Source organism: Copidosoma floridanum, unplaced genomic scaffold (genome assembly GCF_036245765.1).
Source record: "Copidosoma floridanum isolate Cflo_tuat_1 unplaced genomic scaffold, Cflo_Japanese_pri ptg000001l, whole genome shotgun sequence".
Classification (NCBI taxonomy): Eukaryota; Metazoa; Arthropoda; class Insecta; order Hymenoptera; family Encyrtidae; genus Copidosoma; species Copidosoma floridanum.
In genome coordinates, this window is record NW_028321878.1 from 13,044,537 (window position 1) to 13,064,084 (window position 19,548).

Sequence of the window (19,548 nt, forward strand, 5' to 3'; positions counted from 1 at the left end):
TGACATTGTTTTTGGTAAATTTGGAAAAAGCGTAAAGTAAGACGTGAACATGGCCTTAATTAAAAATGGGTACAATTTCATGAAGGTACTGAAGTACTTGGTTTCATTTATGGTTTATCTTTACTAAGTTTACCAGTAAAAAAATGTCTCAAGATGTTCATGGGTTCTCAGATCATTTTTTAAGCTTCGAAGAGCTTGCACTTGAAACATGTACGTATTACAGGTCACGTTTCGAAGTAAAACCAATCGATGCACTTGGTACTGATAGATATACCGAAGGGAATACAAGGTATTCACAATTGTGAAGGCAAGAGTTGGTGAGAGGTTCCGACGATCTTCAAGAAGGAAGACCTTTTTTGGCAAGAGAATTGTCCTACAATATGTTGAAATCGTGGTACCTATAAGCTTCCTGGAAGGGGCGTGGATATAGTTAAAATCTCTTATACATTAAGTTGGAGTTACGATCAGAGGTCTAGAGTAATTCAGATGCTTCCGATGGACCATGAACCGAAAATGCATTTACGTGTATACAGCAGTGGGTGCCAATGCTCGAATTTGAGAAATTAAAGAAAAAATGCACAAGTAACCGGTAATAGTGTACGAATGTCAACTCCTGGCTTCGATAATGTCTCAGTCAATGACAAGAATACATATATGCAGTCACTGGCGTAAAGGAAAATCAATCCAACGATTACGCAACTAATGGAGCCCGACGACGACGGAGACAATCCCCCTTTTGAACACATAGTCCCGCTCTTCCGTTGCTGCACTTAATTTCCAAATTTACACCCGACCATCACCAGCCGAAAGTATGGACTATATTTATACATCGCGTACATATTACGCTTCGAGAGTGCATCAGTACGACACACGCACGTTTACCCATATATACGTAAGGCAAATCCATACAGTCTGCACGTGTCTCCGATATACAGGGGCAGTTCTGTTTTCGAAGATACGCCAGCAGCTCGTGCAGCTGTACAAGAGCGCAATCGTTTATACAGATATCAAAGCGTCAGATAATGTACCTAGTATAGTGCGCTGTCATATTTTATTTTCACGTTCGGATAGGAGAAGAACACGTCGCGTCGACAGAAGTAGCAGTTCTTTTTTTTTTTTTTTTTTTCTTCTTCTTTATCCGCATAATTTCACGCCTCGTTCGTCGGCTTCTCATTTACACGTCAGCGGAGCTACGTCCCAAAGTATACATCGCTCGTTTTTATCGTGCTTATACACCACATCTGCTTCGCTAAGTTCAATGTGGGCGTGGATGCGCTTTCCCGAATTTCCTCGAGCTTTTTTTTCTTTTTTTTTTTTTTTTTTTTTCTTATACGCTAGAGCTGCTTTCAATTTAGGTATCCTCCCAAGCGGGTCCGCGAGCATGAGATTTTTTATTATTCATTATATTTTTATTTCAGAGCTATTGCTTGTCGATAAGTTTCAACTCTTTTTATGAGAAATAAGAAATAATTTGTTGAAAAAAAAAAAAAAAAAAAAATATTGGTTTGTAACCCTTTAACAGCTCGTACGCGTTGGCACGTATCCGTGAAGAAGAAAAAAAAATCCCGAAATCGTCGCCCTACTTACGAAGATTCAGTTCAGCCCGCAATTTGAATGATCATATACGTGACTCTGCAGGTCGTTTAACTTCCAAGTTTCGCGGTTGTCGGACGTGAGCCGTTTCCTCCCCCCCTCTCTCTCTCCAAAATTACTGTTTTTCCAGGAGACGGGTATAAATCACGTATTTATCATCACATCGAAACGCCGCTTTGGAAAAAAAATAAAAATGAATAAACGAGGAATAAATTTTCTTCCGCACGCTCGTATACACATACGTATATGCAAATGCGTGTATATTTATCTCGTACCGCGTACTACTCGTTGGACGAGGTTTTTTTTTGTTTTCGTGTAACACGTGATAAGAATAGCCAGACATAGGTACGAATATCGAAGCATCGATTTAAAAACAAATAAATAAACAAATTTTAACTGCACTCAACGATACGTTTCACTAAAAAAAAAAAAAAAAATTGTGCTGCTGTTGCGCAACGCACCTGGCAAGTGTACTTATATTATATGCTAGCACATCCAAATGATGATACCATTTTCTTCGTATTATTTTGTTCCTCTGCTGCTTCTTGAACGCGCGACAAGCAGTTCATTTGTACGAAAACCGATTGTACCTCGACACTCCCTATTACTCGATTAGAGAAGGGACGCGCGAGCTACTGCGAGGCGACCTAACTGGGTCAATTGTTCGTTTTTAGACTTCAATTGCAGCTGCTGCGAGAACGAGCTGTCTCGTGTGTGTGTGTGTCTCTCTCTACATGTGTGAAGTATTTTATGGAGCGTCTGTACTCGTAAAATTTTTTGAAATTGCGTCTCGAGCAGCTCCCATTTTTCTCTGTTTTTTATGAAATTAATATGAAAACTCGAGAGAGGAACAGATGGGTACACCTGTACATTTCTCAACCCTTCTGTATAGCAGATTCCGATACTTAAATTTGGATATTTGATCCTCGAAATCATTTATACCTTCTTTAACTAAATCGATCTGTAATCATGTACACTCGTGTATGAAAATCCATGAGTTTATGAAATAATCTTGGAATCAAATTTTAAGTTTAATTTTTAGTAACTTTGTTTTTAGTACTAGAAAATATTTACTAGTAGGATTGGAAACTATATGTGCTCAACTGTATATAAAAAATCAAGCACCCATTTTTAAAAATTAACTGTAACTTTTTTTTTTATAACATCTTTCAATAAGTGATTTGGTTCTCCACCAAAATGTAATCATTTTATGGAATATCATACATAATTTTTTATTTTAAATGATTTCGATATCAATATTGTATTGTATTGAACATGCTCAAATAATTTGAAATAAAAAACAAAATAAAATATTATTAAATCGTTCTTTATAAGGTATAGCCAATGAAATCATTCTTACATTATTTAGGAACAATATTTTTCAAACACATGTAGGAATATTTTTTAAATAAATTTTTAACATTTTTCTTTTGACCTTGAACTACACGCTCCCGACCACCTTGAAACTTATAAAGATGTAATATTATTATTATAATTTAAAAAATGTAATTACATCTAAATTTACTGTTTGCTAATGGAAAAGTCATAATTTCATTTTCTCGTTTCAGGCCAAACAACGTGCCTCCGTGAAATGGCTCCTCTCGAAGGCTTACAACAACCGCGTACCCGACAAACTTCGGGAGCCTTATTACCGCGATCACGAGGTAATGTATTCGCACATTATTATTAATATACACATTTTCCATGCGGCTGTACTTTGAGTTATATGTGGGAAAAAAATATTTCCTTCGCGTGCTTACCGTTAATCTTAAATTAGATTTTTTTTTTTTTTTTTTTTTTTTTTTCGTGCACTTTGATGCTTCTAATTAAATTCATACGCTCGTACGCGGCGTAATAAATAAGAATCCGTATTACGTAAGAAAAGGGCGGTGAATATGCTATGATCTTGTTTTAAGCGATTAACTTCATACCTCGTATATATTTAAATATGTGCATGTGCGAGGAAAAAAAAAAAAGTCGTGGAAGTTAGTTGGCAGAACATAATACACCTGTAAAAAGCTAGTGGCGTATACATGTAACAGTGCCAAGGCATTATCATCTTTGAGCGGCGCGCGAACTTTTGAGAAAGTTTCAGTACTTATGCGCGTTTTGTAATTCCGAATTTACGAGTTTGGTGAACTAGTTTGTTTCGCATCGGGTTGGCCCTGCTTTTCGTGCATTCTTTTGTAAATTGTTTTCAGGGTTTATTTTCACGTACAAATTTTTCGTTGCACGCAGTTGATTTCAAAATAAATCTTTTTTACAATTTATTATTATTATTATTATTTTTTTTATCGTAAAATAAAAAAACACGGACTTTGGAATGAATTCCATGCTCGGCTCGTTAATTCGGTATATTAGGCGCAAATTAATTCATAAATTTTTATCGGTTTTACGGTAAATTTGATAAAATATAACTTATAGTGTTAAAAAAAAAATTCATTTAATTTTATAAATATTTTTGTTAATAAATAATTACGTTTTCTCATTGATGTTAACAAGATTACGTATTGAATTGTATTTTTTAGTAAAAAAATTTAACATAATCATATTTAACTTGATGATCCCTGCTATACTTTATAAAGTGCATGAATTGCAAAATTTTATTATTTTTTTTTTCTAGTTAGTTTTATAAACCAGCACAAATTTTGATTGTTTCGTGAATTATATTTTTTTCTAGCTACGGAATTATCAAGTTTGAAATAAATTTTTACAAGTATTCAAAAATTGTAGTATATTGTTGAACAATTATAATTCTTATTGTAGGAATCATTTTATAATATTCATTCAACGTATTTTACAAAATTATAATTAAAATTTAATATATAATATTTACTCATTAAACTATACATTTTACATAAATATTTAAAAATTGCGTTCTCATATTGAACGTATTATGATAATAGTAATAAATAATTAAATACACTTATCTATAAAAATTCACACACATAAAATATTTTAAAAATTACTATCCAATTTTAATGTTCGTGTCATCTAATTAAAGTTACAAAATTATTAAATTTAATATATATTATTGAATTTCAGTGAAGTATAAACTTTGGTATAATTAACATTCTAGTCGAACAAACAGTAACAACAACGAATCGAAGATCCATTGTTGCTTGAGAATTCTTTTTTAAAACAGCCATGGCCGTACTTGCCAGCAATAGCGATCGTTGGAAATTGGTAGCGATAGCGTTTAAAGCGGCCCAATTAAAGGGGATCTCTCCAAAACTTTTCCTCACATGGCCAACAGTCATCGGGAATCAATTATCTTGTCGGTTCCGCCCAAGCTATAAATAATTGTCCTCCTCCCACGAGCAATTATTCCGGTCTCGTGTACTTTGCCGATCGCTTCCGGAAATTCAGCGGGCCGGGCCGTATTTCAAGACACCGCACATGTTTTTATGTGCTCAAATTTGGCGAGTCGAAAATCTTGAGTTAGGATTGTACTGGTGTTTTTTTTGTTGTACGATAAAAAAAAAATCGGTTGGACTTTCTAATTTTTTTCTGTCGCGGTGAAAATGAGCGTATTCGTTTGAAGAGTCAGTCGGTTGCAATATGAAATAAAAAAATCAACAAGATATCGAGCGAATGGAGTGTAAGAAATGAAAAAAAATTGATAAAAACAAACGTTATTCAGGACCAGGAGCACCTGAAGCCGCAAATCGTGCACGCGCTGTCGAACGCGGAACTGTACTGCCTGGCCCTGGCGAACATATACTCGGACCCAAATTACCACAATCAAAATCACACCGGCATACTGCAGGCCCTGGCGCGCAAGGGTGTCTACGTTGCCGAGCCAAACAGCACACCGCTCACCGAGACCAACCTCATCCAGAATTCACCACTCAAAATGGTAATTTACAAACCTTTGTTTTGCAAAAGTACACTTACAAGGGTGACAAGGGGGTGTTTTTTTTTTTTTTTTTTTCTTCACTTGAGCAATAGTATTTTACTCGTCTTTGTATGTTTTCTAATGGGAAAAATTATTATTTTTGTTTTTTTTTATAATTTTTACAAAAATTTATAAGTAGATGTCGCTTTCACTATGATCGATTTGCTGAATGGTTTCACCATCTCTATTAAGTAATTGAACTATTGCGACTTTTAAAAATGGGTTAAATCTGTCCTAAACTATCTAATTCAGCAGTGATGGTCAAAGAGTCAAATGCTTACAAAAATCATGTCGATTCATTTTGAAAACGCTTATTAAAAATTTGAAAATTGAATAACTAGAATTGGTGGGCACACTACTTGTCAAAAAAAATAAAAATAAAAAATAAAAAATGCTTTTTCAAGTACAAAAAACCAAAGTAAAAGAATACTCTCGGTCAATAAAAAAAAAAAAAAAAATAAATTCAAGTATCTGCATTGATTTAATTAAAAAACACTCTCAATTACTAAATTATGAACGAATAAAAAAAAAAAAAAAACACCTCTCGTCGTATACCACATAATATACACACACGCGCGCACAAAATAGTCCTGCAACTAAAACATTTGCACGTGTTCCCGTGTAGTCCGCGCATATGGCTGTGATAGAAGGCCTGATGGTCTTGTACGCGAAGGAGGTGGTGACAGGTGAGCGCGTGCTCGCCGCGGTGCAGCGCTTCGAGCCCCATCCCGAGCACATGAGTCCTCCCCAGGACCACGAGCGGGGCCTCCTGCTCTGGATAAGCCACGCCACGGCCGGCCTTGTCGCCAAAATCCAATCGGGGCAACACCAGCAGGACCCGGCCGCCAACGGCAAGCTACTGCCCGAATTGCCCCCAGCCAAGGACCTCCAGTCGCTGTGCGACGGCGTTGGTCTGGCCGCCGTCGTCGCCTACTACTGCCCGAACGAGCTCAGCTGGACGGACATACGGGTGTCCAAGAGGCCCTCCGTCGCCGACGCCCTGCACAACCTCGCCCTCGTACACGCGTTTTGCCTGCGGTGTCTGCCTTACCCGATCTTCCACATGCAACCCGAGGACGTTACCTACATGAGGGGGTACGTGTTGGTTCTTTTTTTTTTTCCCCCCCATTGTATCGTAAACAAGTGGCTGACACGAGTCTCCCCCCCCCCATCAGGTCCATGAAGCAAAATCTGGTTGTCTTTCTGGCCGACATGTACAACGTCCTGGAGATACATCCGGCCAAATGCGTGCGCTACCCTGGCGGTGACAAGGCGCAGCAGTACTTGGACGGTGAGTGTTATATCCGTCTCGAGATACAATTTGGTGGGATGACAGTAAAATCTTGGCGCAAATCGGGATGAATATAATCAGTTTTTTTTTTTTTTATTTGATTTGGTGGCGGGTCGTAAGATAATACATTTTGTACAAAACCACTGATGGATGGGCTGGCCAGCACGTCTCGAAATTTACTTGCGACTTTTCTTTTTTTTTTTTTCAATATAAATATACTACTGCGTTCGTGTATTTTGATTGCAGACAAATGCTTTTTTCTTGCTTCGGTTTGTGAGAAAATAATAAAAAAAAAATAAAAAAATTCGTTTATTCATTGCAGTGTACATTGGTTGTAAAATATTGTATATTTTTTTCATCGATTTGTGTGCAATCAAAGTGACGTGTAATGCTTCTTTTCGGTGTCGATTTATATACGCGCGCACGCTGTTTTTGGGCTGTATGTGTTGCCGTTGCACTAAATTGACCAAAAATTAAAACTCTCGGTTGCTGCCAACAAGCACACGCGCATACGTGCCAAACGGGGGTAAAGAGCAATGGCCAGCAATAACAACAACAACAACAGCAATGAATCTCTATACAGGAGTATTTTTAAGAAAATGAAATAAAATAACTGACGTGTTTTGTTGATCTCTCACATGTCTGTGTCAAAACTCTTCTGGACACACGGGGCGTCGTGGTAATCGTCGTGCTTCCTTGAAAAACAATCCTCAATCTCGCTCCGATGGCTTCGGAAAAAAAAAACAAAAAAAATAAAAAATAATAAAAAAAAACCCACCCAACACATTCTATCGCCTTTCTCGACGCATACACAGAGTTCCCACGCAATAATCACGGCGTGCCCCATAAGCGGAGCCTGCCGCAGTCCGTCACTCCGATACCTGATCTGAGAAGCAACCTCTCCATGTCCGCCCCGGGCTTCACAGGTACTTTTTAACACCCGGCTACTTCAACAACTTCATGCATATTGTGTCATCGATTTGTTTGAACCTTTTTTCTTTCATTTTCCTTCTTTGTTCTTTTTTTTGTTTTTTTTTTTTTTTGTTTTTTATCCTCGTCGAGTTAGTCAATAGTGTCGATGTGTTTATTTTATCTTGTGATTTTTATCACTTTTTTTTTTTTTATGTGTTATAGTACTGTTTGAGAATGTCCTTCCGTTAGGGATTTTTTTTGTTTTTTACGTAGTGTCTGCATTGTTTTACCAAACATCCGCACTGTCCGATCATTTGAACCGTTAAAGAATCTTGGACTCAAGTTACAACTGCTAATTACCACCGAATGAGTTTGTGCCAAGATTCATTGGTACTGCAAAATAACTCATCGATACAAAAACGAAAAAAATCATATCACCTCAGAAAATCCATAAAGATGTGCATTGTGTCAAAATATTGAAAACAGACTCATGGCTTATATGGTGCTAATGACAACGCTTGCTAGCTTTCATCTTAATTTTACTTGGCATGATGTTTATCTATTTTCGATCCAATGGTGATTACTGAATCACCCAAAGGACTTCCAGTGCACTCCAATCATTCACATTATTTTGCAATTATTTTGCACTCACATTTTTATCACTTGCATTGTTTTTCTAGTTTTTGCTGTACTCCATTTTTTTTTTTTTTTTTTTTTTTTCATTATAAGCTTTGGTGGGAATATTTCTGTTGCAAATTTGCTCAAATGCTTCGATGTCGTTAGCGCAGTGAAAATATAATCGTACTAATTATTATTTTCAGTGCAACTCTTTTGTAATTATATTGTATTCTTTTTTAATCATCCATAGTAAGTGTGTTTAATAGCATTGTTTAGATGATTTTTATAATTTTTTTTTATTTTTATCGGATTACTTAGAGCTATGGTTTTATTTTTATTTTTCTTCTTTACTTTTTTAGATTAAATCCATGGTTTTTAATGCATCTAAACCCGTATTTTTTATTTATTAAAAATATAAACTAATATTAACATTATCGTTTGCTGTAGATGTATAAATTTATGAAACTGCACACGAATAATTGTATGAAATGTTAACATTTTAACTCATTAATCATGTCAAAAAAATTCATCACTTTATCGAATAGTTTGCATTTCAACGTAATACATATAGTTGTAATAAATATGATCATTTTGTTTGCACTATTTTGTGTTTGTTTGTTGTTTTAGATGATAAGTTTGTAGTAATGAGTGTTTTCATATCTACTTGTCAAATTTTCGATTACTATATAAGATTTTTTTTTAATTTTAGTTACCAAGCCAGTGGTACAAAACATGTTAAAAAAGTCACAATCGATGCAGCAAACTGTGGAATCTCATCAAAACGATGAAAGGTATATCGTTATTATTAATTACTAGTTTAAGTGTTTTAATCTTAACTACAATTTAAATTCAAAATTATTTCAGACGTAAATTACAACATACTTTGTCTTTAAACCTTTTTTTATCTCTAAAATTTTTTTTTCATTCAGTTATGTAAAACATGAGCAATTTATTATTTCAAGTCCGTTGCAATCTTTCCTACATTTCAAAATATTAGTTTAGTGATTACATGGTTGGCGTGTAAATAAAAATCTGTAAATAAGCATACATAATTTAAGAGTATTAGAATTTTGCATAAATAAATATTCATGAAATTGAAGCTACAAAAATTACAATACTTGCTCTCAAAAAATAAATCGGAGGCGAAAAATCAAAAGTACCTGAAATTTTTTACTCTATAAAGTTATCAAGTACTTGCAGGATAATTAATCTGTAAAAGGTACAAACTTACACAAATTGTCAAAGCTATGATGTAGTTTTAGTATATTTTGGGATTAACACAATTTTTTTATATGTCAGAAAAACTAAACACACCCTGATGGAAATTATATATTTACGCATAAAATAGTTGTGTATAATATATAAATTCTAAATGAGTAATTGCTGTGGATGGTGAAGAAAAATATTAAATTTTACGGTTTGTGTGTGATACAATTTTTCATTGTAAAATCTAGTATTGAAATTGATTGAGTAATTTATAAATTAACTGCAAAATTTAACAGCTAATTGCAAGATACGTATTAACATTTAATCACTCACTACTGACACAAAAACAACAGTCAAACGTCTCACTGCATAAGCTAATTGCGAAAATTCAAAATACAGCGCTTGATTACCTAACCTTCTTTGCCGGCCACTCTAACCTATATTTTCACAATCAGCTGATTGATAAGTGCAATTATGATTTAACCAAAGCAAATTTGATCATTGTCATTTAGACTTGTATGCTGTGCGATTTAAAATAAAGACTAATTATCTTTACAGTCGGGAATCGAAAGTCTACTCGAGCTCTTTTTTTTTTTTTTATTTAACGTGCAAGTGATCAGTTTTATCCAATGGTTTTAAGAAGTGATTCTTTTAAGACTCCTACATTATAGTTTAACATGGAGAAATTGACTTCAAACGGGTAATTTGCAACTTCGTATCATTTTTTTTTTGTATTAACGTCATTGGTAAAATTTATTGCAAGATTAACTCAATTCATGGACACATACTCACAAGCTTTTGTCAAGTTTGTTTACGTACGACTGAAGTTACGAATTTGTTGTGTGTTGTAGGTATATAGCTCAGTGCTACTATCCAACCACGTTAGTCTAATTACTTTTGCATATTTAATTTCTGCCTGACCTTGGAAATTGTGCTTGCATCTGTCAACAAATTAGGTTATCTCCTATTGTTTGTGGAACACGCATTTGCAATTAGTCGAATAATACTTGTATTATGAAATTTTTGGTGTTTAAGTAAAATTAATGAGAATTCCTAATTCTTAAATATATAACTATTATAAGATATACTGTAGAAGCAATTAACTGGACACCACTTTGATAAAGTATACTTTCTCCTGATAAGGTCAAAATTAGTCATTGGTCATAATATATATTGAGGGAACTCTGTTAACTTCTTGATTAAAAACTAATGACGAAATTCAGTGAGCCACATGCCTTATTTGACTATAGCTGCCATTATCGGACTTTCGATTCCCTCTGTAAATTTATTTTTGCATGTTCGAGCTGATAAACAGGTCAGATAGACCTCGTAACTGAAATGACCAGTTAAAAGCTTGTTTTAATATTAATAACCACGAATTAAGTAGAAAATACAAAGGAAAAATATTATAAAATTGTACGACTAAAGTTGGAAAAACGACGCACGTTTTTCGGTTGTGTTCACAGAAAAATGACCGGCGACGAGGCTCCAGCGGTACCACCGCGCAACCGAGTGCCAACGCTGAGCTCAGTGTGCGATGACAAAACGTTGATACGTACGGAGGCCGCTGGTCGGCCGAGCAATTGGGAAGATCAGCGGCGGAGCTCGTACGCAGGTCGAAGATCCCGACGCAATAGCGTCACCCTGGCCGAAGACTCGCAACTAACAATAGAAAACTTCGGAGGGTCCCAAGTGAGAAACAATCTTGTTCACGAGACGTTATTAAAAAAAATTGAGGCTATTAGAGTAAGATTAGGATACATTATTTTATATTCTCTTATTACTACTTAGAGGCTTCTTCTTCTTCTTCTACTCCTCGTTTGTTCGTTGTTCGTTCATCTGTTCGTACTTCTGTTATCCGTTGTATTGTCTGTTTTGGTTCTTTTGTTATTAAGTATTTTCTACTTTTTTTTTTTTTTTTTTTTTTTTTTTCATCCTCACACACTTGTGGAACGAGAGTTACTTATATGCGCTTGACATAGAAAATTAGTCCATAACTATACTTTTTCGCTGCTAGTCTCGCCAATGAGTGTCGCAAAGCTCCTCACAGAGTACATTTAATCGTCTCTTATGCAAGTCATATTTAGTTTAAAATGTAACTTTGATTAATCCACTTGAAAATGTAACTTTGAAAATTTGCAACTCTCTCTCTTAAGTGGTTAACAATATTTTTATTGTCTGTTTTAAAAACATTAACAGTAAATATGAGCTGTACGATTTTTCAATGCCTTGCATACAAATATAGTCATTCCTTGCAATTGGTTTTCATTAAATCACTATCAACTCAAAAGTGATTAACAATCTATCTGTTGTAATGCTGTGCACATCATCAATCATTTTTATTGTGGGGTTTTTGTTGGATTTTCCAAACATTTTGCTTGATCTTTCATTAAAAAGCTTCAACATAAGTCTGCGTACTCGCAAAGTAAATTAAAAAAAAAAAAAAAAAAAAAAAAAACAAATCTTCAAAGCTTCATCATGTACACCTGCAATCGCCTAGAGCACCACATTTTATACAACCATCACGATAGTAATCCTTGGCTAGAACCTCGTAATTCTGGTGTCCCGAGCTTTAGACACCCGCTCTCCTTGCCATTATATAGCCGCACACCACAGAACCGTAGTTTTGCACACCCTAAAAACCCGGAGCTCGCGACGAAATCAACTTCCCCATTGGCGAGTCGACTAGCAGCACACTGGGTGTCGAATGTAACGAGATACGAGGTGTGGGTGTGTTGTTATTTTTCGTTCCAGGACAACCTGCACAACATCGGCCGCAACCCGGACAAGGTGGTGGCCAAACACATACCCCGGCACCCGAGGCTCGTAGCCGAGCCGGTACTGCCGGCCCGCTCCAGCATCCAGGACGCGTACAGCAGCGGCGTCCACCTGATCATCGCTGACAACGGGCACGCGGACAACGACGACGCGCCACCTCCGGCGAGGCTCAGGCGGCACGTGTCGCTCAAGAATATACTACATTCCACGGAGAACGAGGGTACAAGCAGCAGCACGAGCGCGGCCAACAGTGGCAACGCCACCAGTAGCAGTACTCCCGCCGCGATGCCGGACAGCGAGTCCAGCGCCGAAAGCACGATCGGCGGCAACGGGAGTATCACGAAGATGGCGAGCTTCGCGAATCTGAGCAAGAGCTCGGACAAGGGGATCAATCTCACCTACCAGGAGAGCAAGGATTCAAGACAGAGCTCCAGGGTCGAGCCGCTACTGACCAAGACCAGTAAGAAGCCACCAGCTGCGCCCAGCGAACACAACAACGGCTACGTGGAGAAGAAAGCCACTTTTGCCACCCTGCCGAATATGACGAGCTGGCAGGAGCAGAGGCAACAGCAGCCGGTCACTGCCGAACGATCCTCCACAGGTGCTTATGCGATGCGCATTACGGTATCTCTGCTCTCGCGTGTTGCGCCGGGGGATGAAGTTTTTATGAAATTACCGACGCTGTGTGGTGAACGTGTGCTTTTGTGCTCTCTTTTAGATGAAAGCAACGGCAACGTGGTCATGGCATCCCAGCTGAACAACATTCGGCTGAAGTTGGAGGAGAAAAAACGACACATCGAAAACGAAAAGCGAAAAATAGAAATCGTCATGTCGAAACGAAGACAGAAGGTCGGGAAAGCTGCGTTTCTTCAGGCTGTCACGAAGGTAAGTTTTTTCTTCCAATCCTCCCGTTGTTTCCCCCTTTCTTTTTTGGTTGAGTAATTTGATCGAAGCGTTTGGAATATACGTATGCGACCTCTCGACGATTCTGGAGTGTATTTGAGTGTGTTTGTACGATTACTTTTGTTACTATTATTTACCCTCTTCAATTCAATTTCTAATCAAGTTCACGGAGTTTGTTAAAAAATATGCCCGCTGCATGAATATCACGTTTCATTTACTTACTACTAAATAATGCGTATGTCAATTGATTTAATATTTTTATTAAAATTCCTCTTTAATATGCACCGCACGCTAAGTATACACAATTTCGCAATGATTGTCCAATTCTGTACGCACAAGTATAACTTGTGTTGCTGAGATTCTGTTGATGTTTAACTTCATTGGATGATTATAGAAAACGAAAAACTACAGAATTGACTGTCTTTTCGTATTTTTAACTTTGGCATTGTGTGCCATAGAGCAAGTGCTTTGTTTAGATTAGTAAAATCATTGCACTAAATCGCATTGCTAGAGATTCAAATGACACAGCAGTAGTACACAGCAAAAATCACGCCACTGATCCATAAAATTTGACATTATAGAAAGCATGATATTTGCTGTGTACACCAAATGCCATGGCAAATCTTGCTTATCGATATCACATGTCGCATTCATGAAACATCGGCATTGATCGTCACTTCTAAAGTCAAGTCAAAATTCAGTATATCAATGAAGTTGAGCAGCAGAAGAGAAATGGTCAAGCTCACCAAGCAACCCAAGCACAAAACTAAAATGTCGCTTTTAATGTGACAATGAACTAAAAAAAAAAAAAAAAAGCAAGCTATAGCAAGTACTTAATCAACAGAAAGATGTTCTGTGGTGGTGGATTGTGTGTGAGTACCTAACCAGGCACGCCTTTGTGTGGTGGTTGGCTCGTTGCAGGGTAAAGTTAAGTCCCCGTCCTCGTCGACATCCGGTGGCGACAGTCCTGTGGATATGGGCCCTCCTCCTCCTACTTGTGCGACCATAACTAGCAGTAGTAGCCAGTGCATTGCCGTCGATGAGCACTCGTCCGTCGTCTCTTCTTCTTCCTCTTCTTCTCCTGCGAAGTCCGCTCTAGGCAATAATCAGCACTTACCTTCTACGGACAGGCCACCACGGCCCTACTCTTTAAAGGTAGGCAATCATCATTGAACAACAACAACCACTACGACAGCAGCAGCAACGGCGGCCAGCCCAGTTCCCATGTTACATATATTGTATAGGTGTCAACTTGCTCCCTTTTCCCGATTTTCTACCATAAATACGGGACATTTACGTCATTCTCCACTAGTTTTTTTTTTTTTTTCTCCTGGAAAAAATTTCATGTTTGGCTACATTAGTGTACAATATGGGTTTTTGACAAAAATTGAAATATTTTTAAACAGTGTAAAATAATTGAAGAACTGGGAAAGTTTAATGGCTATTTACCCTTTATTGTAAATTATTTGTGCAATCGTGGGTATTGAACATTGACATTGAATTTTTTCCGTTCGTCCATGAATTCACGTTTCATTATTTTTATCATTGCGAAATTTAGTTTGGCAATTTAGTACTTTGCAATGTTGTTGTTGGAAAAGAAAAGTGTCGACTCGAGTACTTGTATACTTTTGTCAGGAATTTAAGTAATTATGCTTGTGACATGATTAATTGTTTCGTTGATTGGTCATTTTCACTGCGAATGTTACGTGTTAGAATTTGTTCCTTGTACTTTGCACTCTCTGTTGGTTTTAACACACTGTTTTTCCGATAATTTACCGAAAACATCGTAAAATCTAATATTATATTCTCAGCAAAATTACTGTGATCCATGTGAAAAAAAAAAATTACAGTAAAAACTCTATTTTCACAATAACCACGTGATCGGAGTACAAGAGTGATTATTTTGCGAGTCCGAGAGTGCAAAGTGCAACAAAACTTTTTCACTTGTCAAGTTTTTATTCGAACCATTGTTGAGCAATTACATACATTTTTATAGTGCTCTTTTGCTTATACCTTTTATGCTTGTTAAATCAACAACTACCTTGTACCAAAAAACCAATGACACAAGCGACGAAATATCGGAAACCATTTTTAACTCGCATAATATATCGATACACTTGAACGTACATACTATATAATGTTTAGTGACCAATAGTTCCCGCATTTATAATTTACTCACCTATTTTATACCGTGGGCTTGTGGGTTAATTTTATTTGTTACTGCTTAACGTTGATTTAACTTTATGCACTTTTATTTATTATTATTATTAAGGTGGTGGTGATGGTATATTACAATATTAACTGTGTGCAAATGTGGTTTGTAAGTTGAGCCGTGGTTGTTGCTCCGTTAAACTGATGCGAGACTCCCATTGGGATCTCGTTCGCGAGCGTGTACAATTGATTTCCTCCGCAAATATGATTGATGCACGTGTAAGGATATACAGTCGAGAGACAGGACTGTGCAATATCTGGGCTAAGAGCCTTGACATCATCCTGTACTTAGATTATTTTTTTTTCTTTTTCCTAAGTTGTACACAATATATATATTCCTATTGATCAAACAGGAAGGACAAATGGGATTTTTACATATACCTGTACGGTCTCGTGGGCGAGTTTGTCTCTTTTCGACTTCTTCTTTTTTATTATTTTTTTTTTTTTATTATGTAAGTAACTGGCGTTTCGTCGTTGCTGCCAAAGTGTCTTTTCTCCGTTTGCGTATCGTATGGTTTTTGATCCGGTTAAATTACTGTTATTTATATGAAAAAATTTTTCTCTTTTGGTAATGGGTCAGTTTATCTCGTCGGTTTGATGATTTTCATCACGATTACGATGAAACATGAGCTTCCGGAGAGTGGCCAAGTATTTCATGTACAAAAATGTACGGTATATTTCTAACGAGAATACACATTTTTTTTTTCTTCCCCTTCTTTTTTTCAATAAATAATTTAATTATATACTTTGAGCAAATTACTATATAAATCTGTGTTTTTCAACAAATCTGAAAAAAAAAAAAAAAAAAAAAACAAATAGGAGATCAGCGAAGATGTGCGGGACGTGGAGCACAAGTGGCTTGACCAGGACGCCGCGCCCTTTGTGGAGACGCGCCGGACGCCGGACATCGAGAACATGGACTACGAACAGTACCATCAATCGATATCCCAGTGAGTGTCTTGTGTGTATCACGATCCATTTGGTTGAACACTTTATTAATCTTCCTCTTCTCTGCAGTATGAACAACAGCTTGAGCGAAATTCAGCAGGACATTCAGCGTCTGGCCAACCAGCAGAATCAAATCCAACAGCATCACCTGATGACGCAGCATCAGCAACAAATGCAGCAACAGCTGCAACAACTTCACAGTCTTAGTCAGCAACATTTACACGTTAGTTTTGAACACTTTTTCTTTTCTTCTTCTTTATTTCGTGATTTTGTGGCGTCAATGTTTTTCTCTTTATTCCTCAGTACGGCGTGACTCCGCCAAATCCAATGACGCAGAGGGTACACGAGCAACAACAGTCTCAGTTTTACCTTCACGATCAACCACAAGTGCCAAGACGTACGTGGGGTCAGCCACAGCCAATACAATTAGGAAACGATATGTCTGCCGTTGGATACAATCAGTCCATGGACACGCGTTATGTTCCTCCCTCAGGTGGCAAATTGTCATTGATTTAAATGTGCAATCAGAACAAACAAAATAAAATCCACTCTTGACAAACAATTGTTTACAGTGTATCAACAAGACTCGCGCATGTATCAAGACACGAGAGCGTGGGGCATGCCGATGCCGATGCAACAGCAGCCCCAGCCACCGCCGCAACAGCAACAGCAACAAAAGGGCTTTATTTTACATGACACGTCGCAGGAGCAGCGATACCTTAACGGTGGCGAGCACAGCTTGCCGAGCAATCAGCATCACATGTCTTCGTACCCGGTCGCGCAAACGCTTTTTAATCAGACGCCACCATCCTCTGCTAGTCCACAACATCGCAATGCTGTGAGTTCTTTGTTATTATTTTATCAGACTGGAGGTGAGGGTAGGGGGGATGTGTAATCGTGTAAATTAAACATTTTATTTCTTACTATTGAATTAAATTATGGCAAAAACGAAAAACGCCCAACAGTACGTGAATGGTAATATTTTTCGGCGTAGAATATTATTCCTTCAACACGAGCTGCGCATGATTTTTTTCCAATTCATTTCACGCACTAGTTAATCGTAAAACAATTTTCGCAACGCGTCACCGATACTCTCCTCACTCTGCACTTTAACCAGCCGGTATGCCGAGTCGCTCAGCATTGTATGCATAGCCGCTTTTACGAGCGCGCGGATTCGAGCCTCGCGCATACGTGTATATTTATACCATTCTTTTTCCCCATTGAGAAAACACATCTCAAATATACCTTTGCTCGCCGAACAACTCGCGGGTGGGTGTGTACGGGGAAAAAGAGAAGAAGAAAAAAAAAAAGAAGACAGTGGGAAAGGAAGAGGGGAAGGCAACAAAACCAGTTGGTGATGTAAGGCGCCACTTATAGATAGATACCGGGAGTGCACAGAGCCCTGCAGCGTGGCTGGTCAAAGCGCGGATATACAGATACACAAACTACTTACTTATAGGTACCCGCTCTATTCTCTCTCCCACACGCGCTTCGTGCACTTACTGCTGTCTGCAGTTCTAGTGCTCGGTCTTTCCCAATCTACACTGTATTACGCACGTCACCTGCAAACACACTTGAGTGCCCGGTGTTTTCTAATGTCTGCACGAAACGAGTGTATCTGTTTTCATTCATCTTGCGCTGTTATTCCAGCTGCCGATGTTAGTAGGCTCGTGGGTGTTTGTACATGTGTAATATACTAACCGGGGGGGGGGGGAGGCTGTGTTTTCTTTTTTTTTCCTTTTGTTTTGTGTAATTTTTCTTCGATACGATTGTCACGTTTGTTTGATTGTTTTACGTGATGCTGAGTTCAAACACGCGTTGGAGTGATTATGAAAAATATGAAAATCCAGTGCGCTACGTTTCTAACGCATTAAATAATTAAAAAGACTGTGTTGATAGCTGTCAACATTTTTATTTTCACATAATTGACGTGCCTTATCGGGACTCGCCGTTCCAGTGTTATCTGTTTTCTTCTATCGTCATGTATTAAAATTATTTCAAAATCACGCGTTCAGCTTCGATTGGCGTTTAAAAAATTAGTACCCCCAAAAACACCGACTGGCCGTATTTCACATTATCAGAGTTTCTCAAACTTGAATAATAAAGCATCTATTATTAGTACTTTGGAACTTCTTTTGCCCTGTACTGCTTCTATACATTTCTGTTTTCTTTACACGCGAAACAAAATTGATCAGTTTATTTGTCGTATAATAAAAATTATACTTGTTCAAGGTTCATCGAATAAGTCAGTTGATGAACGACAGTTCAGATGTTAAAAGGCAAAACATGCACCACATGCCAATGTCATGTGAAAGTCCTTTGGATAAGAAAATGAACTCGATGCCACCTGAAGACTTGGAGCCACAAAATATGTCATATTTGGGTAAGCTCGCACTAGTGCGGAATAATTACTGTGTGTTGATAAACCGTCCAACGAAACACGACTGGTCTTTTCAGCCAACGAAGAAGAGTTCACCCAGGGCATTCGAAATTTGAATATATCGTCGGGCAGCCGAACGTACAGGATACCATCGCCGACGAGGCCATCGCTGTCGAGGAACTCGTTTCAACCTCACACGTCACTGCGAGAAACGACTCCGTCGCCGTCCGGCAACGCAGCGGAAGTTGTGCCATTGGACTCGAGCGATGCCGGCGAGAAGGGCTTTTACATCTCGTTCGACGACGCACCTAAAAAGCCCAAACCTTCGCTCAGGACGAAAAAAGCCTCTCCCAAAAAGGTTAGTCAAAGTTAACCAAATGAAAATGCTTCCAGCAATAAGTTCAAGATATCTTTTTTTGGTAGTTCTGTCGGCTCGGTGACGTTATGTTACAACAATTTCTGGTGATTATTGCAGGAAAGAAGCTTATCCGCGTATTTGGATCATCAGGAGGATTACATGGCACGTTATGAGTCGCCACCCGTGAGCGCGACTCTCGACAGACAGCGTCAAAGCGCACAAAAAGATTTGGAGAAAGAAAAACAGAGATTGGCCGAAGAACGCGACCAACATCAGCAAGAATTGAGGGAAAGGGAGGAGCAGCTGGAAATAGCCAGAGAACGACAGCGGGAACGGCAGAAAAGCGAAGGTGACGGTCGGCATAGTAGCGTCGGCCTGGTCATAGGCAACCAGCTGGCGAATCCAGATCCTGTAAGTGTGATTTTTGTGCCCAATTAGTTTTCTTTGAGAAA

The 19,548-nt window shown here is 37.9% G+C and overlaps 1 protein-coding gene across 8 annotated transcripts in view; it reads left to right on the top strand.

Annotated features, from left to right (window-relative positions):
- The window catches only part of Patronin (calmodulin-regulated spectrin-associated protein patronin), a 59,220-nt gene that overhangs the window by 32,232 nt on the left and 7,440 nt on the right, over nucleotides 1-19,548 (top strand). For 4 of the 8 annotated variants that reach the window (XM_023391288.2, XM_089592484.1, XM_089592474.1 and 1 more), the window contains exons 3-19: nucleotides 3,162-3,257; nucleotides 5,237-5,452; nucleotides 6,117-6,586; nucleotides 6,667-6,782; nucleotides 7,598-7,708; nucleotides 9,022-9,103; nucleotides 10,985-11,264; nucleotides 12,273-12,897; nucleotides 13,015-13,181; nucleotides 14,121-14,354; nucleotides 16,230-16,360; nucleotides 16,428-16,581; nucleotides 16,662-16,851; nucleotides 16,931-17,196; nucleotides 18,591-18,741; nucleotides 18,816-19,096; nucleotides 19,214-19,507. In XM_023391288.2, the coding sequence (XP_023247056.2) occupies nucleotides 3,162-3,257; nucleotides 5,237-5,452; nucleotides 6,117-6,586; nucleotides 6,667-6,782; nucleotides 7,598-7,708; nucleotides 9,022-9,103; nucleotides 10,985-11,264; nucleotides 12,273-12,897; nucleotides 13,015-13,181; nucleotides 14,121-14,354; nucleotides 16,230-16,360; nucleotides 16,428-16,581; nucleotides 16,662-16,851; nucleotides 16,931-17,196; nucleotides 18,591-18,741; nucleotides 18,816-19,096; nucleotides 19,214-19,507 (3,864 nt within the window). The remainder of the gene's footprint in view (nucleotides 1-3,161; nucleotides 3,258-5,236; nucleotides 5,453-6,116; nucleotides 6,587-6,666; nucleotides 6,783-7,597; nucleotides 7,709-9,021; nucleotides 9,104-10,984; nucleotides 11,265-12,272; nucleotides 12,898-13,014; nucleotides 13,182-14,120; nucleotides 14,355-16,229; nucleotides 16,361-16,427; nucleotides 16,582-16,661; nucleotides 16,852-16,930; nucleotides 17,197-18,590; nucleotides 18,742-18,815; nucleotides 19,097-19,213; nucleotides 19,508-19,548) is intronic. The other 4 variants (XM_089592479.1, XM_089592502.1, XM_089592488.1 and 1 more) reach the window with 4 other exon arrangements.